A 27,992-nucleotide genomic window follows, 5' to 3' on the forward strand; every position below is an offset into this window, starting at 1 on the left:
CCTACATGTGGAAATGACATCTACTGACATTATTATATATTCAGAGAAACTTGATTTCTTTAGCATTCACTATGTACACATAGATGAGTTAATTGGGACAAAAAGCAATTGATACTTGTTCTTAACTAAATTCCGCTAAAATAATAAAATCAAACTGAGGCGAAAGATCACAACAAATATTCTTTTGTAGATAATTTTTAAATTATAAACTTCATCGGTAACGAAAACAATATCGAAATGGTGTAAAAAAAAAAGATAAAATTATAATCATTCTGCTTGAAAACTCTAATAAATATATCATTGACCTAACCACGACAATTTCTTTCGAATCCGACGAAAAATTCAATACTTGACCCGAATATAGGAGGGTGTGAGGGGATTTTTTATCCGATTAAATAAATAGTTAATCAAGTATGATGATTTTCGGATATGTGGATGTATACGGATCTTAAAGAATCCTACCCATATACGATCCAAATACCCAATTAAATTTATAGGTTAGACCTATTATTCTCAATAATATATATCTTCTTTTGAGAATTTTTTTTTAAAAAAATTAACAATCCATTATTAAAACAATAACAACATAATTAAATGATGGGAAATGGAAAAATCGGAAACTAAACACTCCTATTTATTCCATAATTATATCCACGTTCAATCATATATCTGAATAGTGATCGGTTTCATGAATTGTTGTACATGTATTGTAATATTAATTTGTAAAATAAAATGTCAACTCTTACAAATAGAAAATAATTTCGGAATGCATATATCTAATATGAATAAGTTCAGACATTTCACATATCTGTATTTGTGAGACAGATTGATATGGAATATATTTACAAATAAAAATGATACTTTTGACATAAAAGTAATACTTTCTCGTTAACCGAGTCAGGTTGGACCTCAACAATCTCTCTCACAATAATTGCACCTCTTACAATCAATGAAAATCGAACATTTGACATTGACTCTGATATCAATTGTAAGACCGAGTGCTTATAGCTAATGGTAATTGTGTACTCCAATATTTGAAATCGTACAACAGCTGAAACACTATGTTTTGATTAATCTACTAATCACAAACAATTATCGCGCTTAATATGAGAAGCTTATTGTATGACAAATATAATATAAAAGTTATAATAACTTGGAAGTTAGTAGGAAAAGAAATTAAATTTTTTTACTTATTTTATAAACTATTTTCGTTTCAATTATATAAGATTATTTTTTTATATAACTTAATAAATTCATTGGAAATATCAATTAAATAAACAATTTTTCAATTTTATTCTTATTTAATGAGTGTTTATATATTAATGACTTGTTATATTTCCAATAGTTAGTTAATCGCAAGATGTCAAAATAAATGTTGGTATATTAGGGAAAAAAAATAGAAGAAATATTACTAAATATTGATACATGCAAATTATAAGTTTGAAAATTTGCTGAAATATGCCAGAAATGGTTTTTTTTTTTAAAAAAAAACATGTAGGTTTATAATATAGTAAGGATACAAATGATATGGTGAAAGTTAAAATATATTGAGTAGGTCTCTTGTGAGACGGTCTCACGAATCTCTATCTGTGAGACATGTCAACTCTACCGATATTCACAATAAAAAGTAATACTCTTAGCATAAAAAGTAATACTTTTTTATGGATGACCCAAATAAAATATCCATATAACAAAATACGGCCCGTGAGACCGTCTCACACAAGTTATTGCCAAATATATTATATGAGTTTTACTAACTTTATTTCGTCTCACACAAGTTATTGCCAAATATATTATAGGAGTTTTACTAACTTTATTTCTTATGTTTATAATAATGTATCAATTATTTATCCTAAAAAAAGTGCAATTAGAATTTTTGAAGCTTTTATCAATGAAATTAGGAAAAGTGTGGGCTAAGACAATATTAATGGGCCTTTAAGTGATCCGTAAACAGCTGTAGACTCCAAACGCTCCAGAAAATCGACGAACAATACAATGATTCGCCACCCTTAATCTCCGTCCCTGATTTTGCTTCCAGAATATCATCCACCCTCGAGGTCCATAAACTGACCAGAAGTCATGCCAGTGGACCCAACTGCTGTTGCAATCTCAGAAATTACCCGAATGAGGCGAGCCTCAGGGATAATGTGAGGCCCGGGGCCGAAGAGGGAGGGGGGTGATCGCCGGTGCCATGAGGTTGCACGGACAATGAGCGGCTTCTGGCAGGCTTCTAAGTGGAGGGAACATGAATGAACCGATCCCACACCGGAATGAGAGAGATTCCGAGACTGTTCAATGTAATGGACTGTACAGTTGAAGAGGGTTTAAAAGATTTGATTGGTACTACTCATATCACGAATGTGCATCTTCTTTTCGGTAGCTCATCACATAAGAACTCCAAAGTTAAGCGTACTTGGGGCAATTTTGGGATGGGTGACCTCTTGAGAAGTTTCCCAGGGTGCGTGTGAGTGAGGACATAAGCACGCTGGAAAGACTCGTCTTGGTACACTGAGGACAGTCGTCGAATCTGGAGCGTTACAGAAAATATCAGTTGGGGTGTGTGAAACAATGTGGCGGAAACCAAGAGGGAACAATGCATCCCCAGCTGGTATTGCCATGTCAACTCCAAATTTCGTATGATTAGAGTGTTGGCCTCTTCGAGATGGGTCATCATCCATACATGGAAAGTCATCGTGGATAAGCGAATCAGCAGGAACCTATTTATAAAGGCAAGGTGTAATACCTCTTGTTCACATAGTAAAAATTAAAGATTTAAAATAAATTTATAATGGGCTACAATAGACTTCTATAGCAACTTTGAGTTAATCATTTTCGTAAAGCGATGACGAATGAAGTAGTTGTTATAGGGGACCATTGTGCAGTCACGCGGGCCCGGACTCGGAACGTGACATAATGCTATCAGAGCCTGTCACGGGCAAGGAACACCAGGAAATAAGTGCTATGCGGGACAAAGTGTTATGTACATGTGAGTCACCTCTTGAACCTGCTGAGCAAAGTGCTATATGACGGGAGCCAACTCTTGAGCTTGTAAGAGTCACCTCTAGATTCTCGGTGCTGGTGGATCGAGAGGTCAGGTCGCGACGAGGACATCGCGTTCTAGAGAATGGATGATTGTGATACCTCTTATCCCACATGGTAAAAATTAAAGATTTATAATGGGTTTACAATGGGCTACAATGGACTTTTATAGCAATTTGAGTTAATCATTTTTGTAAAACGGTGAAGAATACAAAGTAGTTGCTATAGGGGACTCATTGTGCAATCACGCGGGTCCGAGCCCAGGGCGTAACATATATGACAAAAATTGTAATGAAACAAATATATAAGATCAAAATGCAAGAATTTTTTTAGGGTTTGTTGAATATGCTCTTTACTAATTTTAGATAGAAAACCATGAGCACAACGCGAAGTGATTTTGACATTGAGTGGCATTTCACCGTTAAAAGGGAAATAAAGAAGAAGAAGCTATTTTAAGAAGATAAAACATATGAATAACAACTTAATTATTGCATTTCGTGCATGTGAATTCACCCCAACAATGCAATTTATGACATCACACACTTTAGACCAAATTTTACAATGAGGATGTCCGTTTCAAGATCCATCATGATTCATGGGTAAGCTTCTATAACAGATAAAACATCTCCAATGCGTTTCTCTGTGTATTTTGTAAAGCCAACCTCGTTCAACAAGCATCCCCATTCTTCCCAAGTTCTTTCTTTTCCTTTCTCCGTGTGAGCCATCATCCCCATGTCCAACGCCAAACGAACCTCGCTATACTGATCAACCCCTTCGCCTTCTTCGACCACCGCCTCCATGATGATCACCTTCCCCTTGTCCCTAGGAATCGCTTCAATACAATTTCGCAGTATTTGAATGCATTCTTCGTCGCTCCAATCGTGTAACACCCACTATATATATAATCAAGAATATGTAACACCTCTACTCATATTTTATACATACATGCAACTTGTTATGTGTATCAATAAATATATATGTTGGAGAAACGTACCATAAGAAAAGCGGCATCGCCCTTGGGAACCATTTTGAACATGTCGCCACCAACATGCTCCACACCTTCACGATGCGGTGCGACAGAAATGACATGCGGGAGATCGTAGTTAACCCCTCGAATCCAGGGACAAGCCTTCACCAAGGCGTTAAGCGCCGTCCCATCCCCACCACCAACGTCCACCAAAGAACTGATCCCCTCGAACGCCTCAGGATACTGATCAACGATTGCTGAAACAGCCAACCTAGCATGGCATGCCATTGCATCATTGATTAATTTACTATGATCAGGATTTGCTGCCGCATATTTCCACAAGTCGACCCCGCCATGTGCGGCCTCAAACGGATAAGAACCTTTCAGCATAGCACGTCCGCTTAGGCCATGCCACGGGGCGAGCATCACGGGGCTGCTCTCGAGCAGGATGAGACCAGCCATGCCATCTTTCAAAAGCAATCGAGAATGTGGCGTTTGGGTGTAACAGAGTGATGATTCATCGTCTCGAATAATCCGAGTCTGCTTGAAGAAACCGTGGTAGATCAAGTATCTCATGATACGGTGGAGGGCAGAGGAGGAGCAGTGCAAGGCGACGGATAGCTCCGGGAGCGTGATGGATCCGCCATGTGATTCAACGGTCTCAGATATTTGGAGTTCTATAGCACATTTTAGTACTGCCAGTGGAGTGAAAGCAAATACATACTTCCATATATCCACCTGGGCAGCTTGTGCTTCTTTTTCTTGGAGTTGTGATTGTGTTTTGACTTTGGATTCCATCCTTCAAATTTCTTTATATTGCTGTGTGCAAGAAAATGTATGCAACCACACACAATAAATAGAAGTGAAGTAAAGGAAAGTCGCACAATTTATTATTTTCAAGTGTGTGGGCTAAAATACACGTTTGTTCAAAAAGGAAAAAAACCAAAATTTATTCACGTATATCTTGATTTTTTATTGGAGGCTAAGAAATTATTATTATTTTCTTTATTCGGAATTAATAAATAAACTTTGAAAATGAACACATATAAGAATAGGTTATGTTTATGGAGAGCCGTGCAGTTTGCAATTTTTTTATTTTTCGTAATGTTGACAATGAATTTACATTTTTAGTAAAGTAACTTGTATTTTTTTTATTTTTAGTCGTATTATAATGAATTTTTGTTTTTAGAATGAAATACATGCAAGTTATATTATTAAAGTGCAAATTCATTGATAAAAATAGAGAAAGTTCAATTTACAAGACCGCAATTCTGATTTTCCTTTTTTTTGAAGTTGTTCTTTCATTATCTATCGATATGAGTTGAAGTACCTCTTTCTTCTTTTTTTTTTCATTCGTATTTATCAATATTTTGCCCTTTTCTACTTATTTTATATCCAGATATTATTTAATTTTCTTATTACTGTAAACTATCCATTTTTATTATGCTAATTATCGTCCAATTATTTTTTATATATTCATATAAATTTATTCATTTCTATTGATAAGTATGTTGTTATTTTTATGCATTTAATCTCAATAAAAGTGGGAGCAAGTAAAGTTAGGTTAATGAGATCCTACCCATGTGGGCAATACCCTCATAAATGAAAGTTGGAAGGCCATCATAAATGAAAGTTGGAAGGCCATCATAAATGAAAGTTGGCTTTTTTCAAATTAAACTTGGAAAAGGAAAGAAGATATAAAATGCATTAAATATTTGAGTAGGTATCTTGTGAAACGGTCTCACGAATCTTTATCTTGAGACGGGTCAATCCTACCGATATTCACAATAAAAAATAATGCTATAAGTATAAAAAGTAATACTTTTTCATGGATGACCCAAATAAAGGATCAATCTCACAAAATACGACTCGTATGACCGTCTCACACAATTTTTTGCCTAAATATTTTCAAACCGACGGGGAGCTCCAATGAACATGAAGTGAGACAATTGTAACTAACACGTTAATCTTACTGACACGAAGTACGTGTGATACACGTTATATATATATATATATATATATATATATATATATATATATAAAGTTAAATTCAATCTGAGAAACTTGTATTATTAGCAAATGATAATAAACAAAACATATATTACTCAAAAAATGTTTTTTCATCCATATACTATATATACATTAGGGAAAGTAACCAATAATAATAGTAATTTAGATGAAGATGAAATGACATGCAAAATATATAGATAATACAACATATGTCAATTCAAATTTATAGTTTGACCTTAATCATCTACTATCATTGCAACATCTCACTAAATATATATCATAGAATATTAGAATTTCATGTTCGCAATCTTGATTTTGTTGTTAACAAAACTTGTTATTTGTTACTAATAAACTTACCTAAATGTGGAGTTAGCTGAACGTAACTGAAGCTATCGAAGAATGCAAACTGAAAGTACCAACTGATTAATCGAACTGAATCAGTTCAACTGCTGAATCGAAAATCAGTTCAACTTATTGTTCAGCTGATAGGTGGTTCAGTAGAAGGAAGACCTTTAGAAGCATAGTCCAGCTGATGAAGAGTTCAACTGATGGAATAGATTTGATATATTTTGATTTTTGAGACAATATATACTCGAAAATTTCATCATTGTAAACAACATTGATTTTTATTCATCTTTTATGATATCTTATCATCGAGAATTCTCTCAAAAACAAGCTTAAGTTTCGTTATAACTTTTGCGTCGTATCAAATCAAACTTATCAAAAGATTTATCTTTTGTGGCGTTTGTCAATCGAATATCACGAGGGTTGCCAAGGACAGGTTCTTTGGAGGTTCTCTTGAACGCGATTGTTTCTATTGTTGATTAATTATTGCTAGACCGCGTGATCTAGAGGCGATTATCACACCTGTCGGTTACTTGTTTCAAAGATCGAGACAAATCAAAGATCTCGTGGGCGGGATCGCATCAACAGGGCATCTGTTAGATCCAATTAGTTGCAGAACACGACAAGCTTATTCAATGGAATCCAGCTGTGCACAAAGGTACATAAGCAATTGTCCAGTCAAAGGACAATAATAGACGTTGCATCAATGTTTAAAGCCAAAACATTCCAGAATGGCTGTCGGAAAGTACAGACATTTTCGAGGAACAGAATCAAAATGCAACAGACACAATAATTTAGTCTCACTTTACGATCAATCTTCGCGCCTATAAATAGAATATGAATATCAGTGAAGAACATAACAAGTAACAGAACAACAACAAGAGTGTGTGAAGAAGAAGGGCACGCTTAAATCTTTATCATCTTACTAGAAGCAATCAGACCAGTTGTGAAGGAACACTTCAACGTGTTATCAGCTTAATATAGAAGTCATTTTCCCTCAGTGTGTGAGAACACCTTCCCGATGTATTCATTGTTCAGTTCTCACACACTCACACACTATCATTCACATATATCAGAGAGTAGAGCTTATAGAATCAGTTGAGTGAGTCTTGCACAACGACAATAAACTTGTTTATGTAGTCTTTGACACACAGACGTTAAACAAGTGTTGGCTGGAAGGTGATGCCTTCGGTCTAGGCTAGGAGTTCAGTTAGGCAGTGGAGTAAGTCCTAAGTTGAGTGGGTTTGTACAAGCCGTTGTATAAATAAAAGTCTTCTTGTGTAACCTGTCCGAGGAAGTAGAAGGGATGAAGTAGGAGCAGTTGTAGTCTCCGAATATCCATAAATATATCTTGTGTTATTTCTGTTTAACTGCTTGTTTTTTTTTTTAACCGATTTGATCAGTTCTGTTCTGTTCATAACTAAACTAATATAAGTCAGAACTGATCTCATAACTTTCAGTTAGTCAGTTGCACAAGTTATAAAACTGATTAGTTTTTTTAACGAAAGATTATTTCGGGTATTTTTCGCTTGGTTTAAAACCAAACTCGATCTAATTCATCGGTGTTTACATTCTTAGGACACGAGCTATTGCAGCTCATTGATTTATTGTGTTTGAAGCACCTTGTGATACCCTTGTTCCACATCTTAAAAATGAGAGATTTAAAATGAGTTTATAATAGCTTACAATGGACTTCTATAGCAACTTGGGTTAATCATTTTCGTAAAGCGATGACGAATACGTAGTAGTTGCTATAGGGGAACATTGTGCAGTCACGTAGCCGCGGGCCCGAGCTCGGGGCGTGACAGAATGGTATCAGAGCCGGTCACCGGCATTGAACACCGGAAAATAAGTGCTATACGGGGCAAAGTGTTACGTGCATGGGAGCCATCTCTTGAACCTGCGGGGCAAAGTACTACATGACGGGGAGCCACCTTTTGAACCTGTAGGAGCCACCTCTAGATTCTCGGCGCTGGTGGATCGAGGGGTCATGCCGCGACGAGGACGTCGCGTTCTGAAGGTGGGGTGATTGTAATACCCTTGTCCCACATCTTAAAAATGAAATATTTAAAATGAGTTTATAATGGCTTACAATGTACTTCTATTGAAACTTGGGTTAATCAATTTCGTAAAGCGAGAACGAATACGCAGTAGTTGCTATAAGGACACATTGTGTAGTCACGCAGCCGTAGACCCGGGCTCGGGGCGTGACACACCTTCAATGGTGCCCTCACACGATCCATCATAGAAGTAAATAGTAAGTACAATAAGAAAAAAATGGATGACATAGCATTAAAAAAAACGACAATCAAACAAGTAAATTAAATAAAATAATTATCATTTTAATTAACTTTAGTTGTCAAATTGTGAAAATTTCAAATCATCTACATTAATCGAAAGAAATCTTAGGGACATATATTTAAAATTTTATTATCATAAGACATATATTAAAATTGTATTCAATATAATTTTTATTTTATTAACTTTAATTTTCTAACATAATTTATTCTCGGGTTGATGGGCCAATGACCATGAATGTCAATTAATAGTGGATTTTTTAAAATTAGCTCAAACTTTTAAGAACATGGAGATGACTTACTTTGCTATGTACAAACTAAAATATAAATATGTTAAGAAAATATTATTCCCAAAAATTTTGGTGTATGACAAAAACAAATCAGCTCGAAATCAGTTGCGGTTCGTATTTGAGATATGCATCAGTTCGACCGCTCGGCTCATCAGCTGGTATATCTTCCTAACCGGCTGAAGCTCAAAGATATATCAACCGTTTACTTCTGACCATTAGTGGACTTTAATGATTCTCTGAACCGGATCATTAAAGAGAACTAGTTATTGCTCAAAGACATTCTCTGACCGGCTTGATACATTCAAAATATTACACCGCCTTAAAGTCAACGTATATTTTCATCAGTTCCAAGAATGATCTGCATTCATATCTTTATCCCAGAAAGGATAGACCAAGTATAGACTTCAAGTTCTGATTAAAGAAGGCAGTTATCATAAAAGGAACTCCTCAGGTAAAGCGCTTCAGAACTATGCCGAGCAAAAGGAACATTAAATGCCTCTATGAAAGATCATTTAATGCTCATCAAAGTCGACAACAACTCATCAGTTTAGTGGATCAGGTTAACGTTGCTGCATCATTTTCGACCGTTAAGAAGATCACATATATATTAACGGAGGAGTGTGCTAGTGAAGAGATCTCTCTTGATCAACAGCTAAAAATCTTGTTACGAGCATACACAAAGATCTCAAGAGCGCTATCAAAAGCTTACATACTTTATCGCTCCTTCAGCACGCTTTAAACATCGTTACATTCGATCTCCTAAGGATCAATTTCATGCTACTCAAAATAAACTGAATTGTTCATATCAGTAACCTTTTGGATAAGTCATGATTGGAGTGGGCGGTTGCAAAAAATTTGTAGAGCCAAAGTCTTTTAGTAGAAACCTTCCTAAGGGGAAGAAGGGGTGACGTAGGAGTATTCAATCTCCGAACATCCATAAAAACCATTGTGTCACTTTACTTATCGCAAGCATTTTCTTTGTCTCTAATTGTTTGAATAAGCATGTTAACGTGTTCAAGTTTCCTTTGGAAAGTGTGAACCGTCTTCCGCACTAAATAGTGGTTTACATTTCCAACCGTTTGAGAAGAATTGTTTCAACCGCCTAAAAACGGTCGAAACCAATATTTTAAAAGAGAAAATTTGAAAGAGTTCATTCACCCCCCTCCCCCCTCTAAACTATTTCCCGATCCTAACAAAATATAACTCAACTTTATTTTATACCGCCCATTTACAATTAGAAATTTTTTGCATCGTTTACATTTTTATAGGTATATAGAATGAAATAAAATGTTTTTCAAAAAAAATTAAATAGAATGCAATATGTCATAATTAAATATAATAATGAAAGAAAAGCTACTGGAGAAAGTCAAAAACACAAAATCATAACTGTAAAATTTGGCTAATTAGTATTTTTATTAATTAACAGAAAAAATGTGAAAGTACAACATGCATATTTGATAATGAGAATAAGAAAATACGTAAAGGATAATTATGTCTGTTCACAATTGAAAAACTTTTCCAAATTCCAAAAAAATTATTAAAGTGAGCCCGAAAAATATCATAATTAATTTTATTTAGATTTTAAATAAAATTCTTAAAATGAGAAATAATTAGTACTAATGTTAAATAAAATTAATAGTGATTTTTTTAAATTAGCTCAATATTTAAGAACATGAAGTTGACTTACTGTGCTACATACAAAATAAAATATAAATATAACTCAATTTTATTTTCTCTCGCTAGTTTACAATTGGAAATATTTTTTATCATCCACATTTTTATAGATATATAAAATGAAATAAAATGTTTTTCGAAAAAAATGAAATAGTATGCAATATGTTATAATTAAATATATTAATGAAAGAAAAGCAACTAGAGAAAGTCAAAAACATAAAATAATAATCGTAAAATGTGGCTAATTAGTATTTGTTGGAGCATTTCATGTAATATCCCAATCTTTTAGCATTTTATTGTTTATAATATTATTTTTGGTTGGGTGTTTAGGAAATATGTTTATTGAAATGGTTATTATATGGCCATTGTTTATGGTTATTGTTTTGGTATTATGTTCATAGTTGGTGATGATTATGGAAATGAATGGGTAAAATAGAAAGTTGATCTTGAGCCAAATAGGAAATGGAAGTGCAGAAACGGTATGAAAAATGTGGTAATAGTTATGGTTTTTAGTATAATGTTTTGTATATTGATTCAAATTACATGAGGCCAATTGGAGATGTAAGAAAAGGCATAGGGCTACAACTTTTATGTTTACCACTTTGGTTAATTCGAAAGAAAAAGTATAGTTTTGGCCCTTGGACAGTGGGTACACGGACCCATACACGGACTCATACATGGGGTCCGGGTCTTGCCAAGCAAAATGTGTGATTTCCAGTGTGTACATAGACCCATACACGGAGGGGGGCATGAGGTCCGTGTCTATGGCTTAGAAAACACGTTTTTTGGTGCATTGGAAGGCTTATAAGCATGTTTCTAGACTCTTCTAACCATTCCTCCTTCTTTCCTTCTCCTTGGATCGTTCTTAGCCTTCTCCCTCAAAGATTTTCTCTCCTTCAATTCTCTACTTCAAGGTCAAGGATTTATTAAATTCCTTAGCTTTTCTTGCTAAGTTTTCTAAACTCCAAGGTAAGTCTTCTTTATTTTTAGGAGTTGGAAGGGTTTGAAATATTAAGGGTTAAGTTGGGTTCATTGATTCATTGGATTACTGGTGATGATTTATGGTTATTATTGTGATTATTGTTGTAGGATTCATTCAAGATCATCATAGCCATCATATTGCTTGTGGGTTGTAAGTAGAAGCTTTCTCTTTCAAATGCTCACATGATATATATGTATATAAGTCATGTTTATTGATGTCTAGCTCCTTCCATTGTTATATTATTGATTTATGTATTGTTATTTGTTCATTGATCCAAGAATACCATTGAATTCATTGATAAGGAGATAGTACTCTATTGTTGCCCACCAAGTATTTGTTAAATTGCTTCAATGAAATTTCCTATAATTGAAGCCAAGGAATGATAGTTATTACATGCATGTCATTGGCCAATTTCATGATTATAAGTATCTCTCACAGTTTTGATATATTTATATATCAAAGAGATATTATCCACAGGTCACAAGTTACAGAATTATCATTTCCTTTCTTTTAATTCATGCCATGAAATACTATCTATATTGCTTTGTTATCTTTAATGTCATGTGATGCAGGTAATAAAAAATGAATGAAAATGGATTGTCCAGGAGGAAGAAGTAATATAGCAAGGAAAGAAAACTTTTGAACTTTTGTCATGAAACTTTTATTTTGGGGTGCATTGAATTGTATGTTGGAAGTACTGATAATTTTGTATTTTGTAAATGAATGATGGGAAAAAAATTTATGTCGGTTTTTGGCTTTGTTTTGCTCAATTCATATGTGAATGTTTATGTATACTAGTTTTGAAAATGTTTATGATGTTAAATGGTATATCGTTCGTTCCCTTTTAAATGATAAGGCTTCTGCATATGTTATTAGTTTTAAAATGTTATTGCCATTGGATTGGATTGTTTCATTTCATGTTCGCAATCTTGATTATGATGTTAACAAAACTTGTTGTTATATTTCTACTCACGTGTGAAGTTGCAAACACAAGAAAGAAACTGAAACTCAATTTAGCCAAACATAATTTCTGACGAGCTTCAGTGTTTTAGATCTCTCAGCTGGATGATTCAAATGACAATCTAACAACTTGAATGATTAGAAAACTCAACTTGGAACAAGTCATATTTCACGTCAGTTGGGCAAAATCAGTTGTTATCTAGGCCAAACGGATCGCTGAATGACCAAACTGATTGCACAAAAACAGCAATCAGTTGGATATGAGCAGTTGCGTCATTTTGGCCATATTTCTCAGCTCGGTTATTGGAATGAAGCGATTCAGTATGTTCAATCGGTTTCTACAAATGATTATTTTGAGTGTCTTCCAATTGGTTTGAAAATCAAACTCGATTTATTTCATCGATGTTTAATATTTCAAGAATCGAACTATTGTAGCTTAACGATGATCCCCCTAATCGATCCTGTCAGTATTTGTTATTAATTAATAGACACAATGTGAAAGTATCATATGTATCACTTGATAACTAGAAGAAAAAATATGTAAATGATAATTATGTCTGTTAAATTGAAAAACTTTTCCGAATTCCAAAAAAATTATCAAAATGAGCCCAATAAATATCATAATTAATTTAATTTAGAATTTAAATAAAAGTCCAACAAAATTATTAAAATGAGAAAATAATTAACACTGATATTAAGTAAATTTAATAGTGATTTTTTAAAATTATATCAAACATTTAAGAACATGGAGATACGTACAAACTAAGATATAAATATAACTCAATTTTATTTTCACTAGTCCGTTTACAATTGTAAAATTTTCCATCATCCACATTTTTGTAGAAATATAGAATGAAATAAAATGTTTCTTTTAAAAAAATGCAATAGAATGCAATATGTTATAATTAAATATTATAATGAAAGAAAAGGAACACGAGAAAATCAAAAACACAAAACCATAATCGTAAAATGTGGCTAATTAGTATTAGTTATTAAATAATAGACAAAATGTGAAAGTATCACATGTATCACTTGATAATGAGAAGAAGTAAATATGTGAAAGATAAATATGTATGTTCACAATTGAAAAAATTTTCCATCATACACACTTTTATAAGTATATAGATTGTTAGGATAGGTGTGACATTATAAATGAAGCGGTTCTTGATCTAAACTCATCGAGTAACTTTGTGAAAAATTGTGGAAACAACTCGAACTAATACAACGAATATCTAGTCAAATTGATTAATTGTTAAAGCTTGTAAACCGATCATAAGTGGGGGCTAAACAGATTTTGTAAAGTAGATAAGTGCAATAAACTAAACACACGCAAATTTATTTAAGGATGTTCGAAGAGAAAATATTTCTATGTCCTCCTTCTGTTGCCACAAGTATTCTAGTAGAAGACTTTGATTTATACAATCTTATTGTGCATACTCGGTCCAAGTTAAATCACATTATCAATTAGAACTCCTATAAACACTCAACATCAGCCAAGACGACAACGCCCAACTAATCCGCAACCCGATCAAACAGACGACAAGTCGGCTGATCTTAAACAACCTCTACAACCAAACATCTTTCACTTATGAGTTGAGCTTGTAAGAAGGTTGAAATGTCTTGAACAATGATGATCTTGAATGATTTGATTAGACATTGAAATAGTGTGATGATACTAGAAATACTCCGAGTTGATTTAACAATTAAGAACGAGTAATAAACTAGATGTTTCTCTACTCAAAAAGTGGAGGTTGATGGTGAATTGAGAGCTTGTCTGCACTCTGGATGTCGTTGATGTACAATTGTGTGTGAGTCTATATATATCAACCTGTTCTTGGCTAGTTGGTTGAGTCCTTTCGTCGGTTCATCGGTTTTTGGCTTAGAATGTTTTGCTTGATATTTTAAGTTTGTAACACTTATTATTTGATGATCAAGATACATCCAGAAAATCTAATTTTTTTATGAATGTTCAGAGATGAACACTTGATTTCTCAGTTTTTTGTTTACACCTAAACATAAAATCCTATCACTTATAATTTGCATGTTTTCATTTTTTATCTTGTTATCGATCAATTCATTGTCTTAGTCCACTAATTTGCAATTTTTTTCAATTTCAATCATTTATCATTGAAATGCTGACGTGACACTTGAAAATGATGACGTGACACCAAAAATCGTTGACGTTTCGGATTCCACTTCAGCACTATGATGAAAAATAATACAACTAAAAAAACAATCAAATTAATGGACCAAGACATTGAATTAACTAGTAACTTTATCAAAAATAAAAACTTTCAAATTACAGGACCTCGAATATAATTTTCACAAAATTTAAATCAAAATAAATTATAAAAATATGTTTATGAAGACAATGAAAATCAAACATAACAAAATATACTTTAATATAACCGTGAAAATCGAAAATTTGGTGCAAAATTCTGAAAAGAAAAAGGGGTGGGGGGAACTCAGATTCTAACAACTATAATTTGATATTTTCCTCCAAGATTTCTAAGAATTCTTGAGTGCAAGAGATCGGATTGGCGTGACAGGCCCGCCACCGCGTGGGGTGAGTGAAGCCGCCACAAATTTCAAACTTACATGGTTCAGAGTTGCTGATATGATTATAAAAAATGATGACATGACATTGAAAAATTTGATGTGATATCGAAAATTGTTAAACTTGTCAAATGTCACGTTAGTCATGGGAACAAAATAGTCGAAATAAAAATTTAGTGTATCGAAACCGAACTTAATTGATTAAAACCTAAAATTAGGTAAGTTAACGGATCAAAAAATTATTTTCTCAATTAAAAATCGTGGTACTATTATATAAAAATTACATGATATCATACAACCTTTAGAAGATGAAATTATATTAGCATGTAAATTCAGAAAGCTAAGATAATCACAACATATTTCTTCGAACTTGTACATAAAAAATTACCCAAAAATTATATTTCCAGTTAATGAGGTGCTCCCCCTCGAGATAGCTCACATCTTCTTACAATATTTCGACCTAAACCCACACCCTATCCTAGAGGAATAGATTCAGTTTTCCTAGTATGGCTATGGCTATGGCTATGGCTAGGGCTAGGGCTATGGCTAGGGCTATGGCTAGGGCTATGGCTAGGGCTAGGGCAAGGCTTACCAACTGATAAGGTCCTGTATAATTTTTTTATTAAACATAAATATTATATACGAACTGATAATTAAATGCACATAATTATCATCATTATCCAATATACTACGTAAATTTATTAAATTATATGAAATGGCATATATAAACTAAATCTAATGGCAAAATGCTCCTATTTTTTTACGTTTTTTGTTTTGCAAAATTGTCAATTAAATCATCGTAATTAAGCTTAGCTACTATCTTTTTTACAATTGAGTACAATATGTTCAAACCATCCAATCTATCATGTGACATAGTTGATCGGAGATAGTTCATTATAACCTTCAGATTTGATAAACTTCAACAGAAGCCACTGTGACAGGTATGATTAATTAAAAACGACCATTATGGATGACAATTTTGTGGGGACCCGAGCTCTAACTCAATTCTTTTCGGGGTTAATTGGATCTTTATTCAAAAATACGGGTCAACATTTTGCTTTTAACATTAAATCAAATGTTTATAACTCAGGCACAAGATAATTCTATATTCATTTCATTACAACAAATATAATATACATGTCTCGTTTTATTCATATTCTACAAACCAGTAATTAAATACAGTACAACTACTGGTTCATCTGCTACGCCCGTGATCACCACGCTATGTCCATCTCTCATCTCTGTCGCGACCCTGATCCTGCCCTACCTGTTGTTATGCACACATACAGACATAACAACAGCCGGAAACTCCGGTGAGAACAAATCCCAGTATAAAACATGCTGATACGAAATCATAAATCATGCATGAAAGCAATAACAATGGCTCCATAGTCTATGAAACCGATCTATCTAAGCATGCAAATCAAATCAAATCATGTCTTGACTCGAATCGACTCTACTCTAGGGATCCCGGTGTGAATAAGACGTCACTGTCTGTCACCTACCCTCCCAATCGGGGTAACTGTACGTCTTATTCCTAGACTTCGGTCATATCTGTATTGAATGTCTACAATCGGAGTGAATCTGATCTGAAGCGTCGATACCACCGAACATCTAGTTTGGCAAGTCTGCCAATGACTCTCCTATCTCAAAGGCTTGAATATAAATATATAAACAAGGCATTATCATATCAAGAGATTTGAATATAAATCTATAAACAAATCACAATCATATCAAAAGAAACAATAATTCTAGTATTTGATTTTGTTGGGAAACTCAAACTGAATCTCATTTGAGTTGTGTCTTCCCCAAACAAAACATGCATTATACCTTTCGTCGTACAATCTGTCGTAGTCGAAGTCTCGAAGACGAATCTGTCAATATCAAATCTGAAATGGAAATGTTGATACATATTCTATCAATCTCTAATCTCAATCAACACATATTCAATTCAATACTTGATCTCGGTACAACTTAACGGCATAACGACGTAATTTCTCGATACCGGTCAATCCAACTCTCAACATATATCACCAATTCATAGGTCTCAACTCATAATCATCATCATATATATATCATACTCTCAAAATCTGCATATTCTCAATCAAGATACGCTAAAATTCATAACAAATGCATACGGTACTATTTCTTCGATCCGGTTGCGAATATATGACATCTATAATCTCAATAATCTCTAATAGTAACCATATCATAATTTCTTCAACACATAAAATCTAAATCATGTTGTAATTGAACAATATTTACCTCTTCTTGTAGCCTTGGTTGAGAAGATCACAAATCTGAACTCTAATTAAAATTCTGATGAAGATATCTTATACAATCAATTTCCAAAAGAAATAGAGCATGAAGGAATTCTTGAAGTCTCTCTCTCTCGTTCCATCTGCTGAAAATGAGGAAGAATGAATGACAATTCATATATATATCTTGCATGTTGAGGGGCAAGTGTCATATTTTTCAAGTAACACGCATGACCGCGGGTGCGGTAGTTCAGGAACCGCGGGTGCGCTCAAGCTTCGGCGGTCCATCCACTTTCCAAAATCGACGACCGCGGGTGCGCTACATATAAAACCGCGGGTGCGGTGTCATCAACGCGGGTGCGGTGTCATTTCTGTAAATACTTTTCAACTCTCTGTCCATCAACCGCGGGTGCACTCTTTCTTGGACCGCGGGTGCGGTGACCCTACTATAAAAATGGCTAACTTTCTATCCATGCACCGCGGGTGCGGTGCTTCTCTAGGCGCGTGTGCGGTCCCTTTCTTCAAGCACCACTTCATCTTTTCATTTAATCCACATACAATCCTGGGCATTACAAATTTCCTCTGAATCAGACGAAAAATCCAATACCTGACGCGAATTTAGGAGGGTATGTGGGGATTTTTTATCCGATTTTTGAGGACTCAAGAATTAGCTACACAAGACAAGCCTTTAAACCAAATTCAAGCCATGAATTCAAGGAGGAATTTGAAGAGCCATAACAAAATGACATTCAAGCCATAAATTCAAGGAGGAGTTTGAAGAGCCATAACAACATGTTAATGGTGTTTAAGACCATCAAGAAGGCCATAAACATGGATGTAATGGCCTTGAATGAGAGCCTTTTCACTTCCCTTCCATGAGCCTATAAATAGTGGCCAAAAGGTGGGAGAAATCACACCAAAACAACATCAAAAGTTCTCTCCAAAAGTTGCAATTTTCGAGTACCAAATATTCTGCACAATTTCAGAAGGTTTTGCTCATAGTTTTACACCTACAAATCCGATCTTCACCGTTCAAAATATACCTACACGTGTTTGGAGCAACATATCCAAAATTCAGACCGATCCAACGGTTCAATTAGGCGCAAACATTTTTGAAAAGTGACTGGTCGGTGTCAAACTACAACTTGTTATTCCAAGATTTTGGCACAATCTTTCAAGTAAGTGGGTTTTTGCTATATTTTTACGTACACTTACATTTCATAAGTGTACTACTTGATATATATATCGACATACTTGTTCTTCGTAAGTATGTCCACATTTGCTCAAAAATAAATTAAGTATGTTTCTTGAAATTCGATCGGCATGATATATTCGTTCCTATTTGTTATGAAAATCCTTGACAATTTGTTGGTTGGTATTAGTTATAATATTTGAAAGCATGTTTGAAATATTTGAAATGCAGTGTAATGATTCGAATTAGAAATGGCAAGGAAATTCCGAGATTTGATATGTTTTGTTTAAGGCCCTGATGCGGTGGGATATAATAACCGTTCTTTCGGCCACGCTCCCTAGAGGAGTAACATATAGGGGACTGATTAGTAAACCATGGAAATGAGATGATTTTCAGTGCTATGTTTGTATTTTGTTCGTATTCGATTCAACATGCTTATTATTGAAATTATGATAATGTATTCGTATAACCTTGATATTCGTTATGCCCGATCGACCCCCATTTACTGAGTATTTCCCAAGTACTCACCCCTTACATTCCCACCCCAGATAAGAACGAGGAACAAATCGAAGATAAAGAACAAGAATACTTTTGGGGATGGTGATCCGATTCAAGACCATTCTTGTTATTATATCTTTTAGTTAGTTTATCGTATTTTACGCTTCCGCATTTCATTTTAATCGCATTGTAAAGACGATTATTGATTTATGTAATAGACTAGCTTTTGGCTATTTGATGTACTACGTGGCTTGTTGTTACACGATTTTAAATTGTTAAACAACGCCGATGGCACGTCTCAGTTCGGGGCGTGACATTTTAGTGGTATCAGAGCCGCCAGGTTCATAATCCAGTTGGGGATTTCGAAAGACAGAATTTGATGAAGTTAGATTTTGGCAAAAACTTAGTCATTCATGTCCACCCCAATCTTAGATTTCAAAATTGTGACTTCCCATAGGAAACTCAAGAATTCGATTCCATTAATTATTCTGAATTGATCTCGACGTATAATCTTCAAACCATACGTCAATTCTCGAATTTTCCATCTTTGAACCCTTTCTGAATCAAATCTCGAATGAGATGACTATGAAATTTACCGTTTGATGTTTATTCATGACCTTATCATTTTGTAAGCCTTTCCACTTGTTTTTATTTCAGGAAATGGCTTCAAATTCTTCTATGCCTCGCACTCGAACCACGGCTCGCATGAGTGTTATACCCGTCCCTGACAAGGATACCATCATTAAGGACCTCCGAGCATCTCTCGCACTAGAACAGAATGACAACGGGAAATTGCTGGCAACTTTACATACTCTGCAAGAAGAAAAACATGAGCTAGAGGAACAGAAAACTCATCTCAATGCTCTCTTGGAGCAGAGCTCGTTTATAGCAGTCCAACGACATCAGCAAGATGCAGTAATCATTCAAGAACTTCAAGATTCGGTGCAGCATCTGAATATGCATAATGAACACTTGCAAAATCAGGTGCAACAACTTCAGGATGCCCTTATCGACTTGGTACCTGAAATAGAACCAATAGAGGAGCCGATGGAAGACGAAGCAGTAGGAGATGGCGAGATTTTAGATGATTGAGGATTTAGTGTCACGACTAGTTGTAATAAGGATTTATAATCCATTTGCCTTCTCATGAATTTTCTCTCCTTTTGTGCTTCCTAAAACTTTGATTTGTATTCTTCCCTTTTCGTTTGAATCAATAAAAGTTTATTTGGTTTTATCAATGGTCGATTTCAGTTCAAGGATTAACTCATATATATGTTGGCAAACAAATATCTTAGAAACTTGTACACTTGTAGGATATGGACGGAAGACCGGTACGAAACAACTGCAACCCGCGCTATGGAAATCGCAACAACAACCATAATAACAATGACAATGAAGGGAACCTACCTCCGCCACCGCCACTGCCAGGATTGGGCCTAAGTCAAGTTGACTTAATGGCCATAGCAACTATTGTGGCCACTACCATCCAAGGATTGGGTAACACAAACGCCAATGGCAATCCGCCACCACCAGGACCTCCAGCACATGGGGTCAAGTACTACTATGAGTCTCTGCGAAAGAATCGCACTCAAACATTCAAAGAAGACCCGGACCCCGAAGTTGCCCAAAGTTGGCTCAAAAATATCGAGACACAACTCTGCTTACTCGAGATTCCCAACGAGTTCAAGGTGGATGTGGTAACACCATTTTTAGAGGAAAGTGCAGCCAAATGGTGGGAGACAGTCTCACCAGCTTTGACAGCAGATGGACCAATCACATGGCAATAGTTTCGAGAGGTATTCCTGAAACAGTATTACCCTGCTGAAGTGAGATTACAGAAGTTGAGTGAATTCGAAAATTTCGCTCAAACTTTAGATATGTCTGTGGTGGAGTATACTTCAAAATTCAACTCCCTTGGAACCTATGCCCCCACGATTATGGCTGATGATACCTTAAAGATGCACCGGTTCAAGCGTGGTCTGAGCAGTCGTATTCAGTCAGCATTAGCAGTTTACCAACCCACGAGGTTTGCTGACCTAATGGGCGCAGCAATACGAGCCGAGACAGACATCAAGCGCCGAGAGGATGAGAACAAGAATAAGCGACCTCCTTCTGGACAATCTTTTCAAGGGAAACAACCATTCAAAAGACCAAACTAGTCCAGTGGGACATTCAAGGGCGCTTCGTCCAGTCCAACCTATCAAGAGGCCAAGATGTGTCCTATTTGCAATAACCGTCATTCTGGGGAATGCCGAAGAAAGACTGGTGCATGCTTCAATTGTGGGAAGTTGGGACATCGAATTGCTGATTGTCCCGAGCCTAAGAAAGGGGCATGGTCAAATACTGATACTACCCCCAGCAAGCCAAAGGAAAATAAGTCTAACGCTCGTGTGTTTGCAATGACTTAGAAAGAGGCATATGACTCAAACGATGTCGTGGCAGGTACCATTCTAATCAATGAAATGCCATCTTATGTATTATTTGATTGTGGTGCCACTCATTCGTTTATATCTAAGAGGTTCACTAAGAAATTAAGGCTTATACCTGAAATACTTGTCAAACCCTTTAGAGTAGTAACTCCTACTAGTAAGACAATTGAAACACATAAGGTGCACAGAGATTGTGAGATCTGTATCAATGATCACCTATTTCAAGCTGAATTGATTCAACTAAACATGGTGGAGTTCGATGCCATTCCGGGAATGAATTGGCTATCAAAGAATCACGCAATTGTAGACTGCCGCTTGAAGAACGTCAAACTAAGGGCTCCGAACCAAGAAGAAATCGTTTATTATGGCAAAGTCAAGAAACAGGAATCCTTACTATCTGCTTCCCAGACTTGGAAAGCCATGAAAAGTGGAGAAGAAGTTTACCTGGCTATGTTAAGCGAGGTAAATGAAGGAACCACACTTGCACTAGAAGAGATTCCGGTGGTACAAGAGTTTCCGGATGTCTTTCCTGAAGAACTCCCTGGCACAATCCCCGACCGCGAAGTGGAATTTGAGATTAATTTAGTACCCAATGCTACACCAATCTCAAAAGCACCGTATCGAATGGCTCCAGCAGAATTGAAAGAACTCAAGGAACAACTTCAAGAATTGTTAGATAAGAAGCAAATCCGACCAAGCACATCCCCATGGGGAGCTCCTGTCCTATTTGTGAAGAAAAAAGACGGAAGCATGAGATTGTGTATTGATTACAGAGAACTGAATAAGATCACAATCAAGAATAAGTACCCACTTCCAAGGATATATGACTTGTTTGACCAACTCAAAGGAGCTACAGTCTTTTCCAAGCTCGACTTAAGGTCAGGTTACCACCAACTAAAGGTCAAAACAAACGATATTCCGAAGACAACCTTTAGAACAAGGTATGGACACTATGAGTTCATGGTAATGCCATTCGGATTAACAAACGCTCCGGCAACTTTCATGGATCTCATGAACAGAGTGTTCAAACCATTTCTTAACAAGTTTGTTGTGGTATTCATCGATGATATTCTTGTATACTCGTCAAGTGAGGAGGACCACAAAGAACATCTTCGTCTCACCCTCCAGAAGCTTAGAGAAAATGAACTGTACGCCAAGTTCAAGAAATGCGAATTCTGGCTAAAGAGCGTCACATTTTTGGGACACATAATATCAGCAGCAGGAGTGTCTGTGGACCCTAAGAAGGTAGAAGCAATCATAGATTGGTCAAGACCAAAGAATGTGACAGAAATTCGAAGCTTTTTGGGATTAGCGGGCTATTATCGAAAATTTGTTGAAGGATTCTCTTCAATAGCCATACCCCTCACTAAACTCACGCAGAAGAACTCTAAGTTTCAATGGAGTGAATAATGTGAGCAAAGTTTCGAGACCTTGAAGAAGAAACTTGCCTCTACTCCGGTATTGGTATTGCCAACTGAAGGAAAAGACTACACCATCTACAGTGATGCTTTAAAAGGAGGTTTAGGATGTGTGCTCATGCAAGATGGAAGGGTGATCGCCTACGCTTCAAGGCAACTGAAACCATATGAGCAAAACTATCTGATGCATGACCTCGAACTAGCTGCAGTGGTGTTCGCACTAAAAATATGGAGACATTATCTCTATGGAGCCAAGTGCGAGATTTTCACCGATCACCAAAGTCTCAAATATTTGTTCACGCAAAAAGAACTAAATATGCGGCAGAGACGATGGATTGAACTCCTGAAGGATTACGACTTGACGATAAGCTCTCATCTGGGCAAGGAAAACAAGGTAGCTGATGCTTTGAGTCGGAAGAATATTAGCAAAGTAATCCTAGTATCACTTTCAGCACAACCATGCCTCCCGGAAACGATCAAGATAAGTCAAGATCGAGACCCCACTTTGGTGAAATTGAAACAACAAACTGAAGAAGGAAAATCATCGGATCTCCAGACAGATGACAAAGGAGTTGTGTGGATGAAAGGGAGATTGTGTGTACCTGACATTGAAAATCTTCGACATGAAGTAATGTCTGAAGCACACAAGTCAAAATTTTCAGTCCACCCCGGCAGCACCAAGATGTACAGAGATTTGAAAAAAAACTTCTGGTGGAATGGAATGAAAAAAGACGTTGCAGTGTTTGTCTCCAAGTGTCACGTGTGCCAACAAGTCAAGGCAGAACACCAGAGACCTGGTGGACTTCTTCAACCTTTGGAAATCCCGGAATGGAAATGGGAACATATTTCCATGGACTTTGTAGTCGGTTTACCAAAGTCTAGACAAAGCCATGATGGTATATGGGTAATCGTAGATAGACTCACAAAATCTGCGCATTTCTTACCTGTCTGCATGAACTATAATCTGGATAAACTGGCCACCTTATACATGAATAATATTGTACGATTACACGGAGTTCCAATTAGCATATTATCAGACAGAGATCCTAGGTTTGCATCCTGTTTTTGGAAGAGCTTTCAAAAAGCTATGGGGACAAAAGTTACTCTTAGTACGGCATATCACCCTCAAACGGACGGCCAAACTGAGAGGACAATACAAACTCTTGAGGACATGCTGAGAGCATGTGCTCTGGACTTCAGAGGTAATTGGAGCGAACATCTGTCCTTAATCGAGTTTGCATACAATAATAGTTATCACAGCAGTATTGGAATGGCACCGTACGAAGCTCTGTATGGACGAAAGTGTCGATCGCCACTATATTGGGATGAAGTAGGGGAAAAAGCCATGGTTGGACCCGAACTGATCCAAGAAACAATGGATAAAGTTGCTATGATCAAAGAGAGACTGAAAACTGCACATGATACAGAAAAGTTAGGCTGACCTGAAAAGAAGACCCGTGGAATTTGAAGTGGGCGAAAAAGCCTATATGAAAGTGTCACCCATGAAGGGTGTGATGCGGTTCAATAAAACTGGGAAATTGAATCCTAGATACATCGGACCTTTTGAAATCCTAGAGAAAGTGGGAACACTTGCTTATAGAATAGCACTTCCACTTGATATGTCAAGAATCCACAATGTTTTCCACGTTAAACAGCTAAGGAAATATATTTCCGATCCAAGTTATATTCTTGAGGCTGGACCACTTCTGGTTGAGGGCAACCTAAATGAGGAACTAAAATACGAGGAAGTTCCAATCCGAATTGTGGATAACAAAGATCAAGTACTGAGGCGACGAACTATTCCATATGTCAAAGTACAATGGTCCAATCACAGTGAAAAAGAAGCAACTTGGGAGTTAGAAGAAAAGATGCGAGAACAATATCCTTATCTCTTTGAAGATCGGGTATAGCCAAGTTTCGAGGACGGAACTCCTCATAAGGTGGGAAGGATGTGAGGACCCAAGAATTAGCTACACAAGACAAGCCTTTAAACCAAATTCAAGCCATGAATTCAAGGAGGAATTTGAAGAGCAATAACAACATGACATTGAAGCCATAAATTCAAGGAGGAGTTTGAAGAGCCATAACAACATGTTAATGGTGTTTAAGGCCATCAAGAAGGCCATAAACATGGATATAATGGCCTTGAATGAGAGCCTTTTCACTTCCCTTCATGAGCCTATAAATAGTGGCCAAAGGGTGGGAGCAATCACACCAAAACAACATCAAAAGTTTTCTCCAAAAGTTGCAATTTTCGAGTACCAAATATTCTGCACAATTTCAGAAGGTTTTGCTCAAAGTTTTACACCTCCAAATCCGATCTTCACCGTTCAAAATATACCTACACGTGTTTGGAGCAACATATCCAAAATTCAGACCGATCCAACGGTTCAATTAGGCGCAAACATTTTTGAAAAGTGACTGGTCGGTGTCAAACTACAACTTGTTATTCCAAGATTTTGGCACAATCTTTCAAGTAAGTGGGTTTTTGCTATACTTTTACGTACACTTACATTTCATAAGTGTACTACTTGATATATATATCGACATACTTGTTCTTCGTAAGTATGTCCACATTTGCTCAAAAATAAATTAAGTATGTTTCTTGAAATTCGATCGGCATGATATATTCGTTCCTATTTGTTATGAAAATCCTTGACAATTTGTTGGTTGATATTAGTTATAATATTTGAAAGCATGTTTGAAATATTTGAAATGCAGTGTAATGATTCGAATTAGAAATGGCAAGGAAATTCCGAGATTTGATATGTTTTGTTTAAGGCCCTGATGCGGTGGGATATAATAACCGTTCTTTCGGCCACGCCCCTTAGAGGAGTAACATATAGGGGACTGATTAGTAAACCATGGAAATGAGATGATTTTCAGTGCTATGTTTGTATTTTGTTCGTATTCGATTCAACATGCTTATTATTGAAATTATGATAATGTATTCGTATAACCTTGATATTCGTTATGCCCGATCGACCCCCATTTACTGAGTATTTCCCAAGTACTCACCCCTTACATTCCAACCCCAGATAAGAACGAGGAACAAATCGAAGATAAAGAACAAGAATACTTTTGGGGATGGTGATCCAATTCAAGACCAGTCTTGTTATTATATCTTTTAGTTAGTTTATCGTATTTTACGCTTCCGCATTTCATTTTAATCGCATTGTAAAGACGATTATTGATTTATGTAATAGACTAGCTTTTGGCTATTTGATGTACTACGTGGCTTGTTGTTACACGATTTTAAATTGTTAAACAACGCCGATGGCACGTCTCAGTTCGGGGCGTGACACGATTAAATAAATGGGTAATCAAATATGGGGATTTTCGAGTATGGGGATGGAGGCGGATCTGAAAGAATTAGGCTGACCTGAAAAGAAGACCCGTGGAATTTGAAGTGGGCGAAAAAGCCTATATGAAAGTGTCACCCATGAAGGGTGTGATGCGGTTCAATAAAACTGGGAAATTGAATCCTAGATACATCGGACCTTTTGAAATCCTAGAGAAAGTGGGAACACTTGCTTATAGAATAGCACTTCCACTTGATATGTCAAGAATCCACAATGTTTTCCACGTTAAGCAGCTAAGGAAATATATTTCCGATCCAAGTTATATTCTTGAGGCTGGACCACTTCTGGTTGAGGGCAACCTAAATGAGGAACTAAAATACGAGGAAGTTCCAATCCGAATTGTGGATAACAAAGATCAAGTACTGAGGCGACGAACTATTCCATATGTCAAAGTACAATGGTCTAATCACAGTGAAAAAGAAGCAACTTGGGAGTTAGAAGAAAAGATGCGAGAACAATATCCTTATCTCTTTGAAGATCGGGTATAGCCAAGTTTCGAGGACGAAACTCCTCATAAGGTGGGAAGGATGTGAGGACCCAAGAATTAGCTACACAAGACAAGCCTTTAAACCAAATTCAAGCCATGAATTCAAGGAGGAATTTGAAGAGCCATAACAACATGACATTCAAGCCATAAATTCAAGGAGAAGTTTAAAGAGCCATAACAACATGTTAATGGTGTTTAAGGCCATCAAGAAGGCCATAAATATGGATATAATGGCCTTGAATGAGAGCCTTTTCACTTCCCTTCCATGAGCCTATAAATAGTGGCCAAAGGGTGGGAGCAATCACACCAAAACAACATCAAAAGTTCTCTCCAAAAGTTGCAATTTTCGAGTACCAAATATTCTGCACAATTTCAGAAGGTTTTGCTCATAGTTTTACACCTACAAATCCGATCTTCACCGTTCAAAATATACCTACACGTGTTTGGAGCAACATATCCAAAATTCAGACCGATCCAACGGTTCAATTAGGCGCAAACATTTTTGAAAAGTGACTGGTCGGTGTCAAACTACAACTTGTTATTCCAAGATTTTGGCACAATCTTTCAAGTAAGTGGGTTTTTGCTATATTTTTACGTACACTTACATTTCATAAGTGTACTACTTGATATATATATCGACATACTTGTTCTTCGTAAGTATGTCCACATTTGCTCAAAAATAAATTAAGTATGTTTCTTGAAATTCGATCGGCATGATATATTCGTTCCTATTTGTTATGAAAATCCTTGACAATTTGTTGGTTGGTATTAGTTATAATATTTGAAAGCATGTTTGAAATATTTGAAATGCAGTGTAATGATTCGAATTAGAAATGGCAAGGAAATTCCGAGATTTGATATGTTTTGTTTAAGGCCCTGATGCGGTGGGATATAATAACCGTTCTTTCGGCCACGCTCCCTAGAGGAGTAACATATAGGGGACTGATTAGTAAACCATGGAAATGAGATGATTTTCAGTGCTATGTTTGTATTTTGTTCGTATTCGATTCAACATGCTTATTATTGAAATTATGATAATGTATTCGTATAACCTTGATATTCGTTATGCCCGATCGACCCCCATTTACTGAGTATTTTCCAAGTACTCACCCCTTACATTCCCACCCCAGATAAGAACGAGGAACAAATCGAAGATAAAGAACAAGAATACTTTTGGGGATGGTGATCCGATTCAAGACCAGTCTTGTTATTATATCTTTTAGTTAGT

At 36.0% G+C, this 27,992-nt stretch overlaps 2 protein-coding genes across 3 annotated transcripts in view; one reads left to right on the forward strand and one right to left on the reverse strand.

Annotated features, from left to right (window-relative positions):
• LOC142519404 (flavonoid 4'-O-methyltransferase 3-like) overlaps positions 1–4,815 on the reverse strand; it is a 52,565-nt gene extending 47,750 nt beyond the window's left edge. Inside the window, exons 1-2 of one of the 2 annotated variants that reach the window (XR_012813767.1) lie at positions 4,034–4,815; positions 3,559–3,932 (exon numbers count right to left, since the gene is read on the reverse strand). Coding sequence is in view for 1 of the 2 variants with exons in the window: in XM_075622408.1 (XP_075478523.1) it covers positions 3,633–3,932; positions 4,034–4,804 (1,071 nt within the window). In the remaining variant the exon portion in view is untranslated. Of the gene's footprint in view, positions 1–3,507; positions 3,933–4,033 lie in introns of those variants that run through there. The other variant, XM_075622408.1, reaches the window with a different exon arrangement.
• A 21,527-nt stretch (positions 4,816–26,342) lies between these two features.
• On the forward strand, positions 26,343–27,033 carry LOC142519811 (uncharacterized). Its single transcript, XM_075622835.1, has 2 exons — positions 26,343–26,636; positions 26,965–27,033. The coding sequence occupies exons 1-2, from the start codon at positions 26,343–26,345 to the stop codon at positions 27,031–27,033; spliced, it is 363 nt and encodes a 120-aa protein (XP_075478950.1).
• The last annotated feature ends 959 nt before the right edge of the window (positions 27,034–27,992 follow it).

This window comes from Primulina tabacum, chromosome 11, assembly GCF_025594145.1.
Source record: "Primulina tabacum isolate GXHZ01 chromosome 11, ASM2559414v2, whole genome shotgun sequence".
Lineage (NCBI taxonomy): Eukaryota > Viridiplantae > Streptophyta > Magnoliopsida > Lamiales > Gesneriaceae > Primulina > Primulina tabacum.